The 17,332-nt window shown below is 40.5% G+C and overlaps 1 protein-coding gene across 4 annotated transcripts in view; it reads right to left on the reverse strand.

Moving 5' to 3' along the window:
- Nucleotides 1-17,332, reverse strand: part of ephb2b (eph receptor B2b) — a 127,291-nt gene that overhangs the window by 23,798 nt on the left and 86,161 nt on the right. For all 4 annotated transcript variants that reach the window (XM_080890575.1, XM_080890573.1, XM_080890574.1 and 1 more), the window contains exons 4-5: nt 13,865-14,020; nt 11,079-11,414 (exon numbers count right to left, since the gene is read on the reverse strand). In XM_080890575.1, coding sequence (XP_080746701.1) covers nt 11,079-11,414; nt 13,865-14,020 — 492 coding nt within the window. The remainder of the gene's footprint in view (nt 1-11,078; nt 11,415-13,864; nt 14,021-17,332) is intronic.

The following is a 17,332-nucleotide window of genomic DNA, read 5'->3' on the forward strand; positions in this document are numbered from 1 at the left end:
CTTTGTCACAAGCATGCTTCTTCTGTTTCTGTGCCCTCGTATGATTATTATTTATTTTGTGTGACTGCATTTAACTTCCTGAACTCCAGTATAACTAAACTTATAAATAGCTCAGAGATAATCAGACTAATAATCAAATCAAATAATGAATACGCTGGGGCCTGGGGAGGAGTGCAATCGCATTGCTTAATTGTGAGAAGATGGGAGGCCCCAGCTGTTATAGGAGAATTAGGTTTCAGACCCCACATCCCAGCCTGGGATCTGATATGGAAGACAGTGCTTTTGGAGTCTATTCTAGCATGACACTCTGGCCTTTGCTCACAAGCAGAGAATACAAAGGCTCTGTTTTGCTTAACATCACTAATAAATCTTTCGCTGTTATGTTCTAACATAACAGCGACTTCCCTAATCAATTATAGACAGGGTTTAGGGGGATATTTTCACTCATTTAAATCCAAGGCAATTTAATGGGGCATGCTTCTGCTAACACACATAGATAAGTGTGGCTTTCCCATGGAACCGGTGTGAGATTAGGACCTAGTACTGCTTTGGTGAAAAAGAGAGTACATGCCCACTGGAGAGCTCCCTCAGTAGCTACATACCTTCAAGGGCTTTTTTTCCTTCTCGCAGTAGGAATGCTAACCTGACTTAATAGCACAGCATAGAACAGCTGGAAAACCAACAAGATAGATGTTGCGATTTGAGCTGTGCTCTACACATGTCATGTGTTTCATGATGAAAATGGAAAGGCAGGGGTTCAACTAGAAAAGTTGATAAGCCCAGCTACTATGACCAGCCCAAGAAACTACTCACCCATTATAAGGCCATTATGTTACCTGAGGCAAGAGGAAAAAGCAACTGTGTAGATGCAGCTTAGTTTTTTTCTTTTACTTTTTTGTAATCTTGTTTCAGCATCTTAACTTTCTGTCTATATCCCTTTGCTGTGTGTGAAGGCCCAAGTTAGCAAGTGTTAGGGGAAAGGGTATAAGCTTAATAAAGTCTGAACTTCACTGTCAGGCCATCTCTTTATGTTCTGCTCTATTTTAAAAAGCAGTCTCCTTCTTACACAGCTGATAATTACATGAAATTTATTAAAGTGCCCATTATCTGTGCTGGAAAAACATTCTTACATTATTTGCGCTGGAGAGCAGCTAACCTGAATTAGAACTAAAGAAATACAGAAAAGGGGCTTTTAAGATATTTGATGGTCGATTTCAGCGCAGACAGGGGCCTCCTTCAGGGTTATAAGAACTGAAAAAGCTCCTTTAGACTGAGTTACATAGCGTTATGTTTGGCTGAGCAGTGGTGGGAAAAAAAAATCACAGTAATCAAAATAATGATTTTACTTCCTGCAGCTAACAGATGACACCACCTGATGGTTTAATACTTTTCACTCTGTTCTATATCAGTCAACGCAGCACAGCCAAAAGGTGGAAAACATTCGCTGGCACATGAATCATGTTTCTGAGAAAGTATATGTTTGAGGCTTTTTATCTGCATCTTTCTTGCATCACTCTGTGTCTGCAACCATGTGGCTCTGATTTGATTAGATGTTCTGCTGCAGAGAACCATGCTATGATTTGGGGAAGATGGGGGAGGTAGCAAGAACAGGTCAGGGCTTGTAAATCCCTTTTTCCTTTCATTGTAAAAAATCAGTTTCCCTGCAGAGCAATCTCTCCCAAAGGGCTCAAAGCAGCTGGTCTTCTACCAGGCTCTCTCCTAAACAGGCTGCCACTGCTCCAGTCTCTCGACTGCCGTCCATTTATTAGCAGCACGTTGAGATGTCTTAAAGAGAGAAGCCCATATTTGCATGTACTTTTAGCATGCTGGCAGCCTGCCCTGTTTCCCCAGCTGAAAAGGATTGCGGCTTCTATATCTATAAAGATTTTCCAGCGCAGTTAAGCTACAAAAGTGAGATTTCAGTTCATCAAGCTTTAAACCATCTGCACTGGCAAAGATTTGCGGACTTTAACGCACTCACACATCTATAAGCTAATTCTAAAATAGGCGATTCAGAGGTTTGACCAGTTTTCAGATGCTTGCAGAGGTTAGCGTTTAATTCTAATCCAATATATAAAATCTGCAGGCAGAAGAAATGCAAGCCAGGTTAGTATATGTGGACAGAGGGAGGGAGGGATATTTATACATTTTATAATCAAAACCAGTACATCTCTTTAGTGACTGCATGTTGGTGGATCTAACAAGGACATGCATGGTAGTGAATGACTGTCACTACAAAAGTTGATAGACTGTGAAAATAAACCAAGGGCAATCTTATACCAGACGGTTTCATGTGTTGTATATAAACACAAGAGAAACTGTCAAAGCTGCTGCCAAATCACACAGATTCTTAAAATTCTTAAAAGTTTTCTTTTAATACAACAAACTTTGTACATTCTCACCCACCCATTTCAACTGTTAAACACTTCAGATGGACTAAAGAATACAATATGTGTGTTGTTTGCTTCTGTGGGCAGACTTGGGCATTACAAACAAAGTCTGAGCTGTCTGGCACAAGGATATGCGTGGAATTACATTTGTGTCAAAAGCAGCACGCGAGATAAAACATGAGCACGAGAAAATAACTTCATTTCATAGACGCAGGTATTCATTGCCTCTCTCAGAATTCAATTCCTCGCTTGTAAATTCAACAACCCGTACACGTAGAACAGAGTTATCATACTTTTATTTCATACTGCCTTTTTGTTTTTAACTCAGTTTAGTTTCAGTTAGTTAGATTTTCCTGTTTCGGTTTAGTTTGTATTGTTTGGAAAAGTTTAGTTTTAGTTTTGTTTTTATTAGTTTCAGTGTCTTATTTTATTTATCATTATTATCATAATTATTACTATTACTATTATTATTATTATTATTATTATTATTATTATTATTATTATTATTATTATTATTATTATATGGAGGACGTGTCAGAGGCCAAAATTTAGGAAAATTTGTACAGATATTACAATAAAAAGTTGGCTCCGGATATCTTGTGGATATCCAGAGTCTCATTAAACAGGTCTATCAGGTTTAGGTTAACATGTTAAGCCATAATAACTGCGTTATGCTATATTTGTGCACTCTTGTCATGACAGACTATAGGAGTGCAGTGGTTTCAGTCTCTTTTAAAGATTTTTTCAGTATTAAAGTGATCTGGTCATAATTGTCAGCACTTCCTTGGCTACACACACACACACAAAAAAAAAAACAAAACAAAAAAAATTCCTACCAAAATGTCTGTGAATGTTCTCAGTCAAGGAGCTTGGAAAGAAGTCCAGAAGTCCGTAAAGAAGTCCAGATGCTTTTCTTTCCAAGATCCTTAGACTTAATTCACCAACTTTATTTTGTAGGTTGTGAAGAAGTACAATATGAAACAGTGCCCATGTTGCTACCCAGTGAATCTCACTTTCAAATGGTAAATTGATCGCACCAGGCACAGAGGTTATGGTGTCACTGCTTCGAAAGTGACGAATCACATTAGTTTCCTTCTTCCTCAGTGCTCCACCCTCCCGACTCTCAAAAGTCAGATTGATCTGCGTGAGTAGAATTCAGCTTCGTGATCAGAGCTGCCTGCAAGAGTGTGAATCCGCTGCAGAGTTTGCCAAGCAGGCGCACTCATGTGAATGATGAGTTCTCTCTGAATTCAGTCCATACGAGTTGCTGAATTTATGTACAGGAAATTACAAAGTAATTTAACTGTTTGTGATAATGAATATCCACACTTGTGAAATGAAATGATTTGTTCTTGATTTTGTTTTTCCTCGCACACCACTTTTGACAAATATAATTCCACAGGTGTGGAAGTAAGTTCTTGACACACACAGCTCTGAGAGGAACTGAAGGAACTCCATTTAATCAGCACTCTAATTTAAATGTATTTAAACAAGTTCTAAACTGCCATCTACAAGGAGAAAAACTCCAGAAGCATGTCAGTGTTTTACAGGGTTGGAATGACCAGGCTGTTCTCATTCCCTGGGCACCATACACTGCTGTAGTTAAAAATGCTGGCATCAGAGATACGCACAAGGTGTGTTTTGGCATCAGGGACTTGATGAACCAGGCTGTGGAAAGAGTGATTTAAATCTGATCCCCTGGCATCACATTTAAAGCAGGGCATGGTTAATGAGAGGCATATTTGAACTTAAACCTAACTGTGAGTTTTTGGTGCCTAAACCTAGCCAGCAAGTAAAAATGCAAGTAAATATGAAATAGTGTGTATTGTGCAGTCTCCTGACATGTTTAGGACTTAATCCACCAGCACCTATCTGATCTCCAAATACAAACTTTATTTAATATCTTTCTGCTTTCAGTGTACTGAATTATCTACACCGTGGGACACCTTGTGTGCATATCTGAAACCCAAGTAACATCTAAGAGAAGAGCAAAAACGTAATGCACTGGGATAAAAATGTGTTTAAAAGAGTGGATAGTGTAACAACGTGAAGATATGAAATCCAGTATGGTGTGACATCCTTCAAATGGAGATCTGTTTAAAGATAATTTATTTGACAGCGATTTAAGCAGTGTCCTGATTTACTATCACTCTCATTTAACAAATCTGAATATGTACGAGGATTTACACAAGTTCTGTCAGTTCCTGTCACTCCCACTCAGTAGCTCAGAAGTAATGATTATCTAAAATAAAGAAGATGTGTAAATTGCATTTACTACACCTGCTTCATTTCTGTGTCAATGAGCAGCAATGACTTCTGTCTTTACATTGAAGTCATTCTTATCTGCATAGTATGAAGTTGTTATAATGAGTGGCGCACAATAGCACAGTTTCCAAAAGATCATCTCACATTATAAAGTTCCTGACCCCAATTTACAGTTAATACGTTCAAGTGGATGAGAGTCTGCAGCTTGTGTGTTCAGTATGATCCGTGCGAGCGAATCAAGGCTACATTAAAAAATGAGAGGTATTCATGACGTGCGAGCAGGAGCGGGGGGAAGGTGGCGTGTCACGATCACACCAGAAATTCCAGACGGGAAGAAGACAGTTGCTCAGACAGTGACAACTTTGTTTTCCAGCCGCCTTCAAAGGAATACTTGGTGTACATGACTGCAGGAATTTGAGTGTGTTTTGTAAACAGAAAGGTTGAGCGGGGACACAAAAAGAGGGGATCAGGGAGAAAGTCAAAAGAGACAAAAGCGGGGAGTGGCACCGAGTTTATCATAAATCCATTTGCTTAATTGACGAAGTTAACTCCATAAAGTTTATAGAAAATCACTTAGAAAACAGCGAGCTGATTACGTTGTCACCCCTTTTTGCTTCATGACCTTTATTTATTATCTTTTTTAATTATCAGAGCTTCATGCTCTTGAATGTAAAAAGTAAATAAATGATTGCACGCTCAGTCATTTATGCACCTCAGTGTATAGCTAATACACTCAATGTTAATGAATAATGTATTCACGTTACGCTCAGTTTGACAGCCCACAGACCAAAAGATCATGGCCTTTTCACCAAGATGCATATACAGCTGAGGTGTTTTTTCTGTTCTGCTTTCCTGTATAAATGGAAATGAGAGGGAAAAGATCCATAAAATCTACCCTGAAAAAAAAAAATTCAAATGACTACTGAAAGATTTATGAATAAAATCAATTAGTTAACTAATTTAGAGAATCCATGTGCTAATTCTCTTCTGGGGAGTCATAATTAAATTCTTATTGCTTATTTAAAGCCTGTAGCTGTGGCTCAGGTAGAGTGGGTTTCCAATAATCGCAGGGTTGGCAGTTCGATCCGTGGCTTCTCAACATGCTGAAGTGTCCTTGGACAATACACTGAACCCCAAGTTCCTCCTTTTGGCTCAGTATCAACAAGCACATGAATGTGGTTTATGTATGGGTTGCTGGCTTACTACCAGAACAGCCTTCTCTCAAGGCTCTGTCAGTACTGAGGTCCAGGTGCATGCTGAGGCCTCCTGTCTGTCTGCCTGGCTGACCTACACTGGCACCCACCATATGTGCCCTTCTCAACACCTTCTGTCACTGTCACACTGCGTGGCATGTATACCGGTGGTCCCTGTCTGACTCTCAGTTTATTTTCTATTTTTCAGCTTGCATCTCTGGCATTTTGCTGATACTGAGCTGCTGCTCCACTGAGAAAATTTCTAAATATTTTATCTCAAGTTTGTTTGATTTTTTTTCTTACCTTGGTCTGTTAGTGATGTGAACTGCATATGCATGAGGATGTATTATAACTTTTTAAGATACTATATAGTGAATGAAGCACACATAAGGCTTTTCAAACAGAAACACTTTTTTAAAATGTTACGTTTCAAGTCTGATCGATAAAAATGCCACTGTACTAAACAAAGGCAGTCAATCAGTGGCCGTGGCCCAAAAATAATATATCTTTTGTAACGGGTTTCAGTGCCCTCAAGTTAACAACGTAGTAGCCACATTGGCTTTTTGGTGTACTGACACATTCTGGCGGTCCCAGCTGGCTCTGTACCAGTGCTTTTCACACCATGGCCCAATGGAGCAGCAAAGGACTTGGTAGCCTGGTTACAGTGGACCTGGGCAATTTGGACCATAATTAAGTCATAAATCTTCTCTAGACCATATGAAAAGGCTGCACCCGATTACACGCTGCCCCCACCGCCACCCCACCCGGGTTCCCTCGCACAATCAGCCAGTTCACCTGATAAGAAACCAATTCAGTTCCTCTGCTTTTCAATAGCATTAGCAGCAGCTCACCTTGAGTTAATGAAACGCCTAAACAAATATGTCCTCTGAAATCTAATATACTCAACCAGAATGCAATATGGCAAACACACTGAGGATATGGAGATCTCATTCATCTGTCTGCAGAATACCGATAAGTACTCACTGAGGTAAGAGATGATCTCTATTCTATGCACTGAAATTGATGATACAGCATATCTAGAGTAAGCTATAACATAAATGTCAGTTCTGTTCTTAGCTATTATTTATTCATGTCTTGTCTGCATACAATAACTGGATGGATTTCTCATAAAATCCCTACTGACATAATCCCAACTTCAACCAGTCTCAAGCAGAACCAATTTAAAGGGTCGCCTGGTCACTCTGGCTTGGCAATGGTGGTTTATTTAAAAAATGAGGCAAAAATCACAAAACCTAGGAAATGAAAACATCTAAAATATACTGATAACGCTGCTATTTGTCTGTGTGGCTACTACAAAACAATGTAATTTGCCTTATTGCTACATCTTTTTGCTTCACCTTACTGCTACTTTCATTTGACTGAAATCTACTAAGTTAAAGATTGAGTCAGACAAATGAAAAGCTCCCCAAGAATACAGTGAGATGTAAAACAAAACTGCAAGTTGGTGCAGAGTGAGAAATTCTCTCTGGACAGTCATGCACAGTCATGAGTATACTGACAAAAACTGGATTTGCTGGATATAACCTCTTTTTTTCACAATGCACGTGTTCAGTAATTCACTGCTTAGAGGAGGTAATGACACACTTGTTGTAAATCTTCTTACCAAACATAAGATGGACAAATATAAAATCTATCCTCACCGCATCATGTTCACTGCACAGAAGAGCAATCTCTTTAAAAGAGCTGAACTATTTTGGGGCATTTTTCTAGTTTACGTCTGTTTGCCTCTTTTTTCCTTCCTAGGTTAGATTAACTAATGAAATGTAATGAAATGATTATTTTACTTATTTAAAAAATAATAAATAAACATGACTTCCCTTTCCTGTCTAACTCTTTGCCCATAAAATATTTGCACAGAGTAGTGACTTGAAAGAAACTGCAGTTAATAAATGAAATTGCAGGCCAATGGTGAATGTGATATATACAGATGTTTTTCATATTTTTTGGAAGACAAGGTAGACGACTAAGTTGTTGCTAAGTCAGGCACTAAATACGCTAGCAAGAAATCTATTCACTTTTTTTCTTGGCCTTGTGTTGGCAGTACAAGCCACACATTCACACACTATTTTATTCTATGCACACCCTGCTGTTACACAGACTAATGGAGGCATCCTGGGATATTTGGAGTTCAATACAGTATTTTACCAAAGGAAACTTTTACTTGTATACCCACTAACTCCTGAGCTAGACCCTCAATTTCTTTATTCTCCCCCTGAAAGGAAGGGAGGGAGTATGTAATCGGTTGTGCTTGTTTGTTTGTCCATTTGTTAACATTCTAGCAGCCCTAGTTTTCAAGATATCATTTTCAAATTTTGTGCGATGGTAGATACAGCTCGAGGTGATTTAATCTTGGTGAAAATTAGGTCAAGGTGACACCAAATTTGAAGAAACAGTAAAAACTTTATTTTACCCACGTATTGTCTTCACACTTTACAACAATTTAGCAGGCTTTGGTGGTCACAAGTACCTTTGTTGGCTAAGCATAGTTAACACCCAAGGTCAGAACTGGCTTGAAAATAAATCACAGCAAACGATATTGAGTAATATATCATATGGAAGGGCATGGAGAGAGCCTTTTTATTTTTTCAATATGACACCCTATGACATCACAATGGCACCATAACAGGCTGACATCGTCATATCGTAATAATAAAAACTAGAAATATCAAAAGTTTTAGTATAGCCCTTGTCCTGCAGGGGGAGTTGCACTCTGAGTGCTCTGGTTTCATTTATAATATTGTTCCACACCCAGTATCAACTATCAGTATAACTAATTTAGAATATGTATACATATAGTGCACCACAAAATGTTTGTGAGGATGGTCTTGTGGCATAACTACAGATGCATTACCCAGAAATGGCTTTTTCGCTGCTGTAAAGCATCTCTTTTGCAACTCTCTGCCTGATTTCCAGTGCATATTTCATGTCCCATATAAGTAACATATAAATACAGTGAAGCCAAAGTAAATGGCTTAAGTGTGACTCATTATTACAAAAAAGGCTTAGAGGCACATTTCAAGGCTTCTGCGTATTGCACACAATACAAGGTTTGGGGAATTAGTCATACGCTTATAAAACAGGCTCAAACGGCATTCAGCCCAGAATTTGCTTTTGTGTGGCATTACACTGTGTAATCAAGCGCCACACTTTCCAGGCCAATCATGTCCTTTATCACAGAGGAACTGTCGCCAACCACCTACAGAGTGGGAGGATAAGCCCTGTAGGTAATAGCGTGTGGTGGGTGCTTGATTGGGTATGGAGAGTGAGAAGTTTTGCTCACGCCCCCCCCCATACCCCACCACCCTTTACACCAACAAGTCATAGCAGAAGAGGCAGCCATCCGTACAAGTAATGAGACACACTTTTACGCCACTTGCTTCAAATTTTCTTTTTTGTCGCTTTCACAGAACGCTCTAGCCGATGGTCCAAAGCAGGTCGGATTTACATGCATGTATCTACAAAAATTCATAGACTCTGGCTTTTGTTTTCTCCATCTCACGCTCTCATTTTCATTGTAAGGGGAGGCATAAAACTGCCTGAGTTAATTAGGGGTGACACGATGTTTATGTAACCTCCAAGCCTCACAAACCAGACGCAATTATGGCCTCCAGTCCCTGTGACCCCAGCCTGTAGCGTAGCACGGCAAAACTCCAATCCTGTGTCCCTGGAGTGAGCAGTAAGGTGATGGGGGAAGGTGGGAACGTGGACAGGGGGGGAGCAAGAGTTGAGTTCTTTTCACAGCTCCATCTGACGGGAGCTCTCGCTGCCTAATCCAAAGTGACGGACACTTCAGTGGAGAGGGCACAGAGCCCCCCAATTTCCGCCAGGACCCCTCGGCAGGAGAAGCAGAGAAGCCAAGGGTTGGGGTGGCAGACTTATTGTGGCCCAGTGAGACAGAGTGGGGCAGGGGCCTCATTACAACGCTTAACTGCACTCACAGGCCCTCATTAACCCACCACACCAGTGACTCAAATCAAAACAGACAATAAAAAGAGGTCTGTGCTTGAATAAAGGCCTCTGTTTTAGTGTGACAGAGTTTCAGCATTGTAACGGAGCACTTTATGGAGCTTTTAAACAAACAAATCACATACGTTTGTTACAACGGGTCACTTTAAATAAAGGATTTCCCTCTTGTAGATATCATCATTCAACTTGCATACAGTTCTCTCGTTGTTTTTCTTTTTTTTAAAAAGGCACAAGGAATTTATGATTCAAAAATGAAGGGCACCAACATGGTGCTGTAAGAAGCGCATTTATAAGACTGCCTGCAGTGCAAAGGCATGGATGATGAGTGATGACAGACACCTAAGCCTGCTGCCAATGGAATGCAAAGCCAGTGCAAAGATTAAGTGCAGGCTGTATCCCTCCGCTCATCAGTGCTTTGGGAAACGAAGCTTAGCCCGCCAAATGATGCGTTTCATAGACACAATTAAAGAACAAATCAATTCAGCTGCCTCGGTAAAATAATCAGAGATGCGGTGGCTGAATTTGGCTGCAATTGCATAGTGGAAAGCTTGGAAAGCGCCAACCATTGCACAAGAATGATTAAATAAGATTTTGATTTCTATAAAATCCTAAAGATTACAACGTTGCCCCACTTATCAAGATGTTTTATATTAACATACTAAAATACTGGTTTCTCGTTCATTTATGAAGGTTTTTTTAGTCTACAAGGTAGCTCATACATTGCGATACTAGCCTTGCTTTTATTACTTTTTTTAAAATATAATTCCACAACCAAGTGGCTGCATGCGTATAAAGCTGTAATCACTGAACCGCAGATGAAGTGGGGAGACAGCAGCAAGCCTGCTCTCAGCTCCTCAGTCTGAAATACATGGTGATGAGGTCACACTGTAAAGACCAGCAGGCCATCACATTCTGTCTGTCACATCATCAACGGCACTCTCCTTCCCATTTACAGCCCTTAATCTGCATACATCACCATGCAGGAAAGAAACAGACATAGTGGAGCTTTATGTGCTCTGCATTATGTGCTTGTAGAGGGGTTTGAGCAATGAAGAGGTTCTCTACAAGGAGTGTGTGACAAAGGGGAGAAGTACAGAAATAAACACAGTGAGAAGAGGAGAGAAGAGAAGAGAAGAGAAGAGAAGAGAAGAGAAGAGAAGAGAAGAGAAGAGAAGAGAAGAGAAGAGAAGAGAAGCCACATGGGGAGTATAATGTGCAGAAAAAGACAGATGGGTCCACTTACCAGCCTGGTTAGTGGTAATGTTGACTGAGGCATACTGAGGGGAGTAGGGGCTCTGATCTGACACCCCGTTGACAGCCTGCACCTCAAACGTGTACTGTGTGTGGGCCAACAGGTCACTAATGTAGACCCGAGTTTCTGTCAGGCCCAACTGGCGGGGTAAAAACTGAACGTTGTCCCCACATCGGGTGCACCCTCCTCGGCCTCCGCCACAGCTTTTGCAGATGATGTTGAAGACTACATCCTCGCGGCCCCCTGAATCTCGAGGGGGCATCCACTCCAGCATTACAGAGGTTTCATTTACGCTGGAGATCACATTTTGCGGCGCTGAGGGGACAGCTGGAAAACACATAAATGTGTGCATTTATTCTAAATGCTGAAAAGTGCGAAGAAAAATTAATCAATAAAAAGGGAAAGAACACTTCAAGAAACAAATGAAAATGTAAAGAGGATCCAAGTCACTATTTTGACTCCAATTTTTGTCACATTACAGCCTTTACTTTTTGTGGGAAAGGGGGGGGGGGGGGGGTCAAACTGGAGCAAAGTAAAAATATAATAACTATAAAGTTGATGCAAAAATGAAGCCAGGCAAGACTTACCGACTAACAGGCTAACTTTATCATTTCATGTAGAGTTGGTCCTGTTTCATGAAGTTTGTTATTGAAATTATAATACGAAGCCCCCTGAACCAAACAAAGCAGTAATTTAAATGTAAAACAAATGTTTTCCAAACATAAACTCATTGCGTACTTATTTCTAATATAAATCATCATTTTTCCAGAAGGATTTTCCTAATCTTAAACACAGCTTAATTGTAGCATTGGCACATCATCTTCTCGATTCTCGTTCTTTTGTTTTGTATTTTTCCATTTTTCGGATAAGACTTTTTTTTTTCTTTTTTTTACTAATGCAACATCAGTGGTGGTTTCCCAAAAGAGCCCACCCAAAGAATACACATGGAAATCAGCTTTCAGCTGTACCTAGCACAATACTTGTATTGTGCATTGTCACTTTTTAATATCTAATAATCAGTGATTAAAAAATTCTATAGAGATTTGCAATAGCATTGCAATATATACACAAATGTTGCAGCGTTTGCCATTAAATGAAAATTGCTTCTAGGTGGACCAGTGATGTATGAGGATCATGGACAAAAAAAAGGGAAAGAAAGACGATGAAATGTGTTTTTATTCATTATGTTATTCAAGCCAAACCTTTAAAGACATTTTTAGTTCTATATAGAATTGGTGTAATTTTGGGATGGAAGTTGTATTGTGTCCTTGATGGTGTGGAGGGCAAAATTACCAACCCTATTTAAACAGGAGCAGAGAAAAAGCCCGCAAAGATACTGTACAGTCATTTTGAGGTCCGTGCTGACTGCATTCCAAGCTGGCAGCGCCTCTTCCCTCGGGATGCCCATTTACACTTTCTCATTTTCAATGCTGGTGTCCACTCCATCAAGTGTTTTCTTAACATCTATTCTTGACAATTTTCTCATGGAGCATCGTATAGAGTTACTGCAGCGGAGAGAAACCTACTGTTTCTCCTATTGAGACATTCTTAGCAGCTAGGCATTATAGAGTGGAAACTTTCCACATGGTGCTACATGTTGAGTGACAGGCCAAACAAACAAACAATGAGAACTGTTTAGCTTTTACAGACATGTGCACCTAATTATGGTAGACGTATCCTCCAGGACTAATGAGATAAACAATTCCACTCCGCGCACAACATCCTAAAATCTGAATCGATCATTTCTTATTTAACCTCGTTTTAATTGGCAGCAATTAACAGATCTCTGGCTCTGGAAGAAAGCCCACTGGAGTGCCCTTCTTGGTGTCTCTTATACATAGAAACATAACTCCTCCTTGGCATCTCCTTCCTGGGGAGGAGGACTAATATCCGCCCCATTAGCTGGCGGGCCGCTCTGATGGGCCCATTCCCTTGCTTTAATCAGGCCGGGCCCTGCTGCTCTTAATACGGGTGACGTGACGCTGTTGCTTTCTCATTCACAACAGCTGCTCAACTCCCAGAGCCAGGCTTATGCAAATCTCCTTTGTTGGAGACCATCAAATCTTTTCCCTCCTCTCTCTGTTTCAATAGACAGAGGGGGAGTGTGAGGAAAAAAAATACTATCGAAGCATTGATAGAGGCTTTTTTATCCCACTTTCTCCCATTTTGTTTTAGTTAGACTGCGCTCTATGCAGTAATTCTGTCTTTTTCAAATACACGCACCCATTCTCCCTCAAATTCCTCCTTCGTGTCTTTCTGCATGTCTTTCCCTCGCACTTTACCCCTCCCTTGCTCACTTTTGCTTAGGTCTATCCCCGGCCCGTCTCTCTCGTCCAACCTCTATGTCAGTCTCAAATTCAAATTCAAACAGCTTCATTGGCATGACAAGAGAGGGTCTCGCCTCAGCTCATTCTCCAAGTCTGCCCCCTCACATAGCTATGCGGCCTGTCCCAGTAACCTCTGGTCTGGTTTGGAGTACGGACTGTGTGATGTTGAGGAGGGGCAGCTGAAGCTTGTGTGCTGGGTCAGATCTGTGGACAGCCACACTATGAGCATGTCAGCATCCCTTTCGTGTGAGGGACAGCTCTGACAGGGTTTCTGTTTGGAGTTACACAGACTACCACTGTCCTTTGATCCCGGAGCGCTTCTGCTTGTGCTTGTGACATGTGTGTGTCAGAAAGCTCATATCTGACGCCAAAACGTTTTCCATTCATGTCTGTGTATTATGTGCAAGTAATTGGCAAGTTCATATATCACAGCTTCAGTACCATACATACTTGTGCAAGGCATCTGGAGAGGATCTGAGTCGGTGCGATAGTATCCATTTCGGCAAACGCAGTTAATAGCACCTTCACTGGTGGTACGGCTGTTGATGGGACACTGCATACAGGGCTCATCTCCTTGAGTCGGCTTGAAAAAGCCTGACAGACAGGCTAAAAGAGAGAAGAGAAGAATTTTTAAAATCACAAGCAGCTGATTTTCAAAAAGCAGACTGCATGTGAATACATTTTTGTATGACTGAAGTACTAGGTTTCTATAATACTATACTCATCATTGTGGCAGTCTTAAAAAGGGTAGCCATGTAATTCCCTGTATATATGCATCCACTGCCAATGCATAGTTCATATTGTGTTATAAAAGAAAATCCATCAAGTTACCAGAAATCAAATTTAAAAACAAAAACATACACACCATAAATCAAACAAAGATATATCAGAGCAACCCTGAATATAAACACACACTCTTGCATGCCACTGCAGATATGGCTACATGTACATTTGCTCTGAATTATTCACCACGCTGTAGTTGCCTGAGAAATCTCTGAAGTGCCCCGCTTCCTGTTAAGATCCCTTTTAAGGGCCTCTTTCTGGAAACATGGGAGGAAAGTTACATTTATCACAGAGACTGTGATGAACACACACACGGCTCAGCCATTAAATGTTTTATCTGTGCATCTGACTTTGTGTGGGTGAATCACAGGCTCTACCACTGGGTACATCTGTTTGCGTGTTGCCACAAGCGCCACTCATTGCTGCGATAAACAAACTAACTTAGCTGTCTATGAAATCCCCTTATCCTCCCCTTTCCAGTCACATTCCACCTAAACCTTCACTGCTTAAAAAAAAAAAAAATAAAATAAAATAAAAATAAATAGCCTTTTTTTCAGCATTTGCACCTGCACCATGTCGAGAGATTTTCTCGTATCTCGGGCCAAAAAAGCTACGGTTTTGCTTCAGGTAATCCAGCTCCCACCTGCCCCTCCGATAAAAGAATATAGAGGTGTTGAGACGGAGACATGAAATAGTAACATGAAAAATTTACACACGGGACACACTGCATATTGGTACGTTAAAAGCCCTCGGGTCTTTCGGTGCTTTTTCTGGGTAGAAAGCAAAATGGATTTAGTGCGATGAAAAGAAACAAAAGACAGAAGATGAATGCTTCCTTGCATATTTCTTTTATTTGAAAATTTAAAACTGTTGATTTATATAGGGTCCTTTTTTAAAATGCACTTCAAACAATTTCTCTTCCTCATTAAGAAAACAAGTTATCCAATTTTCTACTAGTATTAAAAGCCTTACTATTACACGACTGCCATTTCTACACTGTAAAGTTATAAAAACACAGCCATTATTTCATTCTGAGACTATACTGGCAATTACAGCTCCACTGTAGCATCTGGAATGTGGAAATATCAGCAGCTGCAACTCCCATTTAAAGGAGGTCATTTCACAAGGCAGAATTAGTCCGGATCCAATCCCAATGTTTAGATTATGCAGACACCAGTGTACTCATAGACCATACAGGCCACAGATTAATGGCCTTTTTCCCTTTTGGAACTCGACATACATTTCTCAGAGCCATCACCTTCGACCACCATGAAGAACAATTCTCTGTAGTTCAACAAATCATAATAGTTTAGCCGTATCACCTACAGACAGTAGAGTAAAACATGCGCTACTACTTTACGAGGGGGCACTTTAAAAGAAGCTTCATTAATACAGTTTACCGTGAAAGCTAGTTTCATTAAAACTAACAAGAAACAGAAGAAATCATTTCTTTCATTCACTGAAAAAGTTACGCCGTAAAGACAAAAAGTACAAACAAACAAAAAACAGTGTTTTGTTACTGAATAGCACAAACGCCAGAATGGCAGAAAATTATTCCTGAACAAAACGGAGACAATCTTAAACATCTCCTCACTCAGTATTAGCTTTGACATGTTTTTCTACCACCGTGATTGATGGCTGAAAAATGTTTCGGGGTACAGCGTGAAACATGAGGCCTGGACATTCACCCTGCCAGTCAACGGGGTCTGTGAATGAGGCCCGGGCAACAGCTATGCGGGGAATTGCGATCGAACTTCAGCGGCGCAGTGAGGTCTATGAGAGCGAGGCGCTCTGAGGAGCAACACCAAAGGAAAAGGCATAAAGAGGTAGTCGGGGTGGGGGCGTAAGGACAGAAACAAAGAAAGGAGAGGGGCGATGTGGGGAATGGCTGTGTTTGGAGGGTTTTCAGCCAAGGATTCGAGTGCATCACTGGGCCCACAGTGAACGTACAGTATGTGCTGTAACAGTATGCAGACGGTGCATAACAATCAGAACAATGACTTGCGGAGAAAAATGGAAGTATTTAAATGATTAGCACTTATAAAGCCACATGATGCCATGCTACCACAGTGGTTGCATTTAAATACTCTGTGGCAGCTGTTGGATGGCAAAATGGTAGTTAATTCTTATTTTCCCACCAAGTCCCAAACCATCAAACATCTTTTTTTTTTTTACTGTCTACTGTAAGCACGTTCAATTAGGCGTGGAAAAAGTTTAAAAAAGCATTCTTTGTTCATCAATTTTCAAACATTTCTACACACTTACAAGTTCCTGTAACACCACAAAAGGTCAAACTGTAACCAATCACATGAGAGCAGAACAAAACTCATCATGGGCAAGTAAATAACATTTCCACTTCGAGTGACTACCTACAACAGCGTTGCTCACTGTGTTAACACCTATTCAAGTTACAAGGAGAAATGTCTGTAAAAAACATCCTATGCCATTTCAAGAGGACACTGAATTATATGTCTTGGCTTTCCTGTGTGCTTCACCAGGGCCATTATTTTGGGGAAATATTTAGGGAATTTCCATTTTACTCTCGGATGACAGATTTTAAGAGTTGCACAGTTGTCTGGTGTCAGATGTAGAGAAGCAGAGACACGGAGAGCAGTGATTAAAAATCAGATCAGAGCTTTAATTCCCTACCTCCCTGCCTGCCCGGATTGCTGCTGCTGAGCTGTTTGATCATCATGCTGGCAGTCTTGCTCAACATGTGAGAACTAAAGGCTGTTATTTTGGATGCTCCTTCAAACTTCAGATATCCTTCTGGCAAGAAAGGTTTAATTACTGCAAGAATATTCATTGAAAAGGGCTCCTCTGTTGCTCCTGCTTCCTATACACACACACACACACTGCTATTAATATCATCAATGGCAGCAATCAAACATGCCAAGTTTTCCTATTAGATCTCTGGAGACTGTGAACGTGGATTTTTGGAAATGGGACACACAATAAAACGTGGCAATAAGTCAAGAACAAAAGCCGCATAGAAAAGCTTTAAGGGAATTTATAAACACTTCAGACTCAATTTAGTGGTAGCTGTGTCAAAAGGTCCAGATCACCCCTAAAATTGGTTCCAGGCACACAGCAGGCACGTTCGCTCTTAAATCCCAAATTTGAAAAATACGTGAA

The sequence above is a fragment of the Rhamphochromis sp. 'chilingali' genome (assembly GCF_963969265.1).
Source record: "Rhamphochromis sp. 'chilingali' genome assembly, chromosome: 9".
NCBI classification, from domain to species: Eukaryota; Metazoa; Chordata; class Actinopteri; order Cichliformes; family Cichlidae; genus Rhamphochromis; species Rhamphochromis sp. 'chilingali'.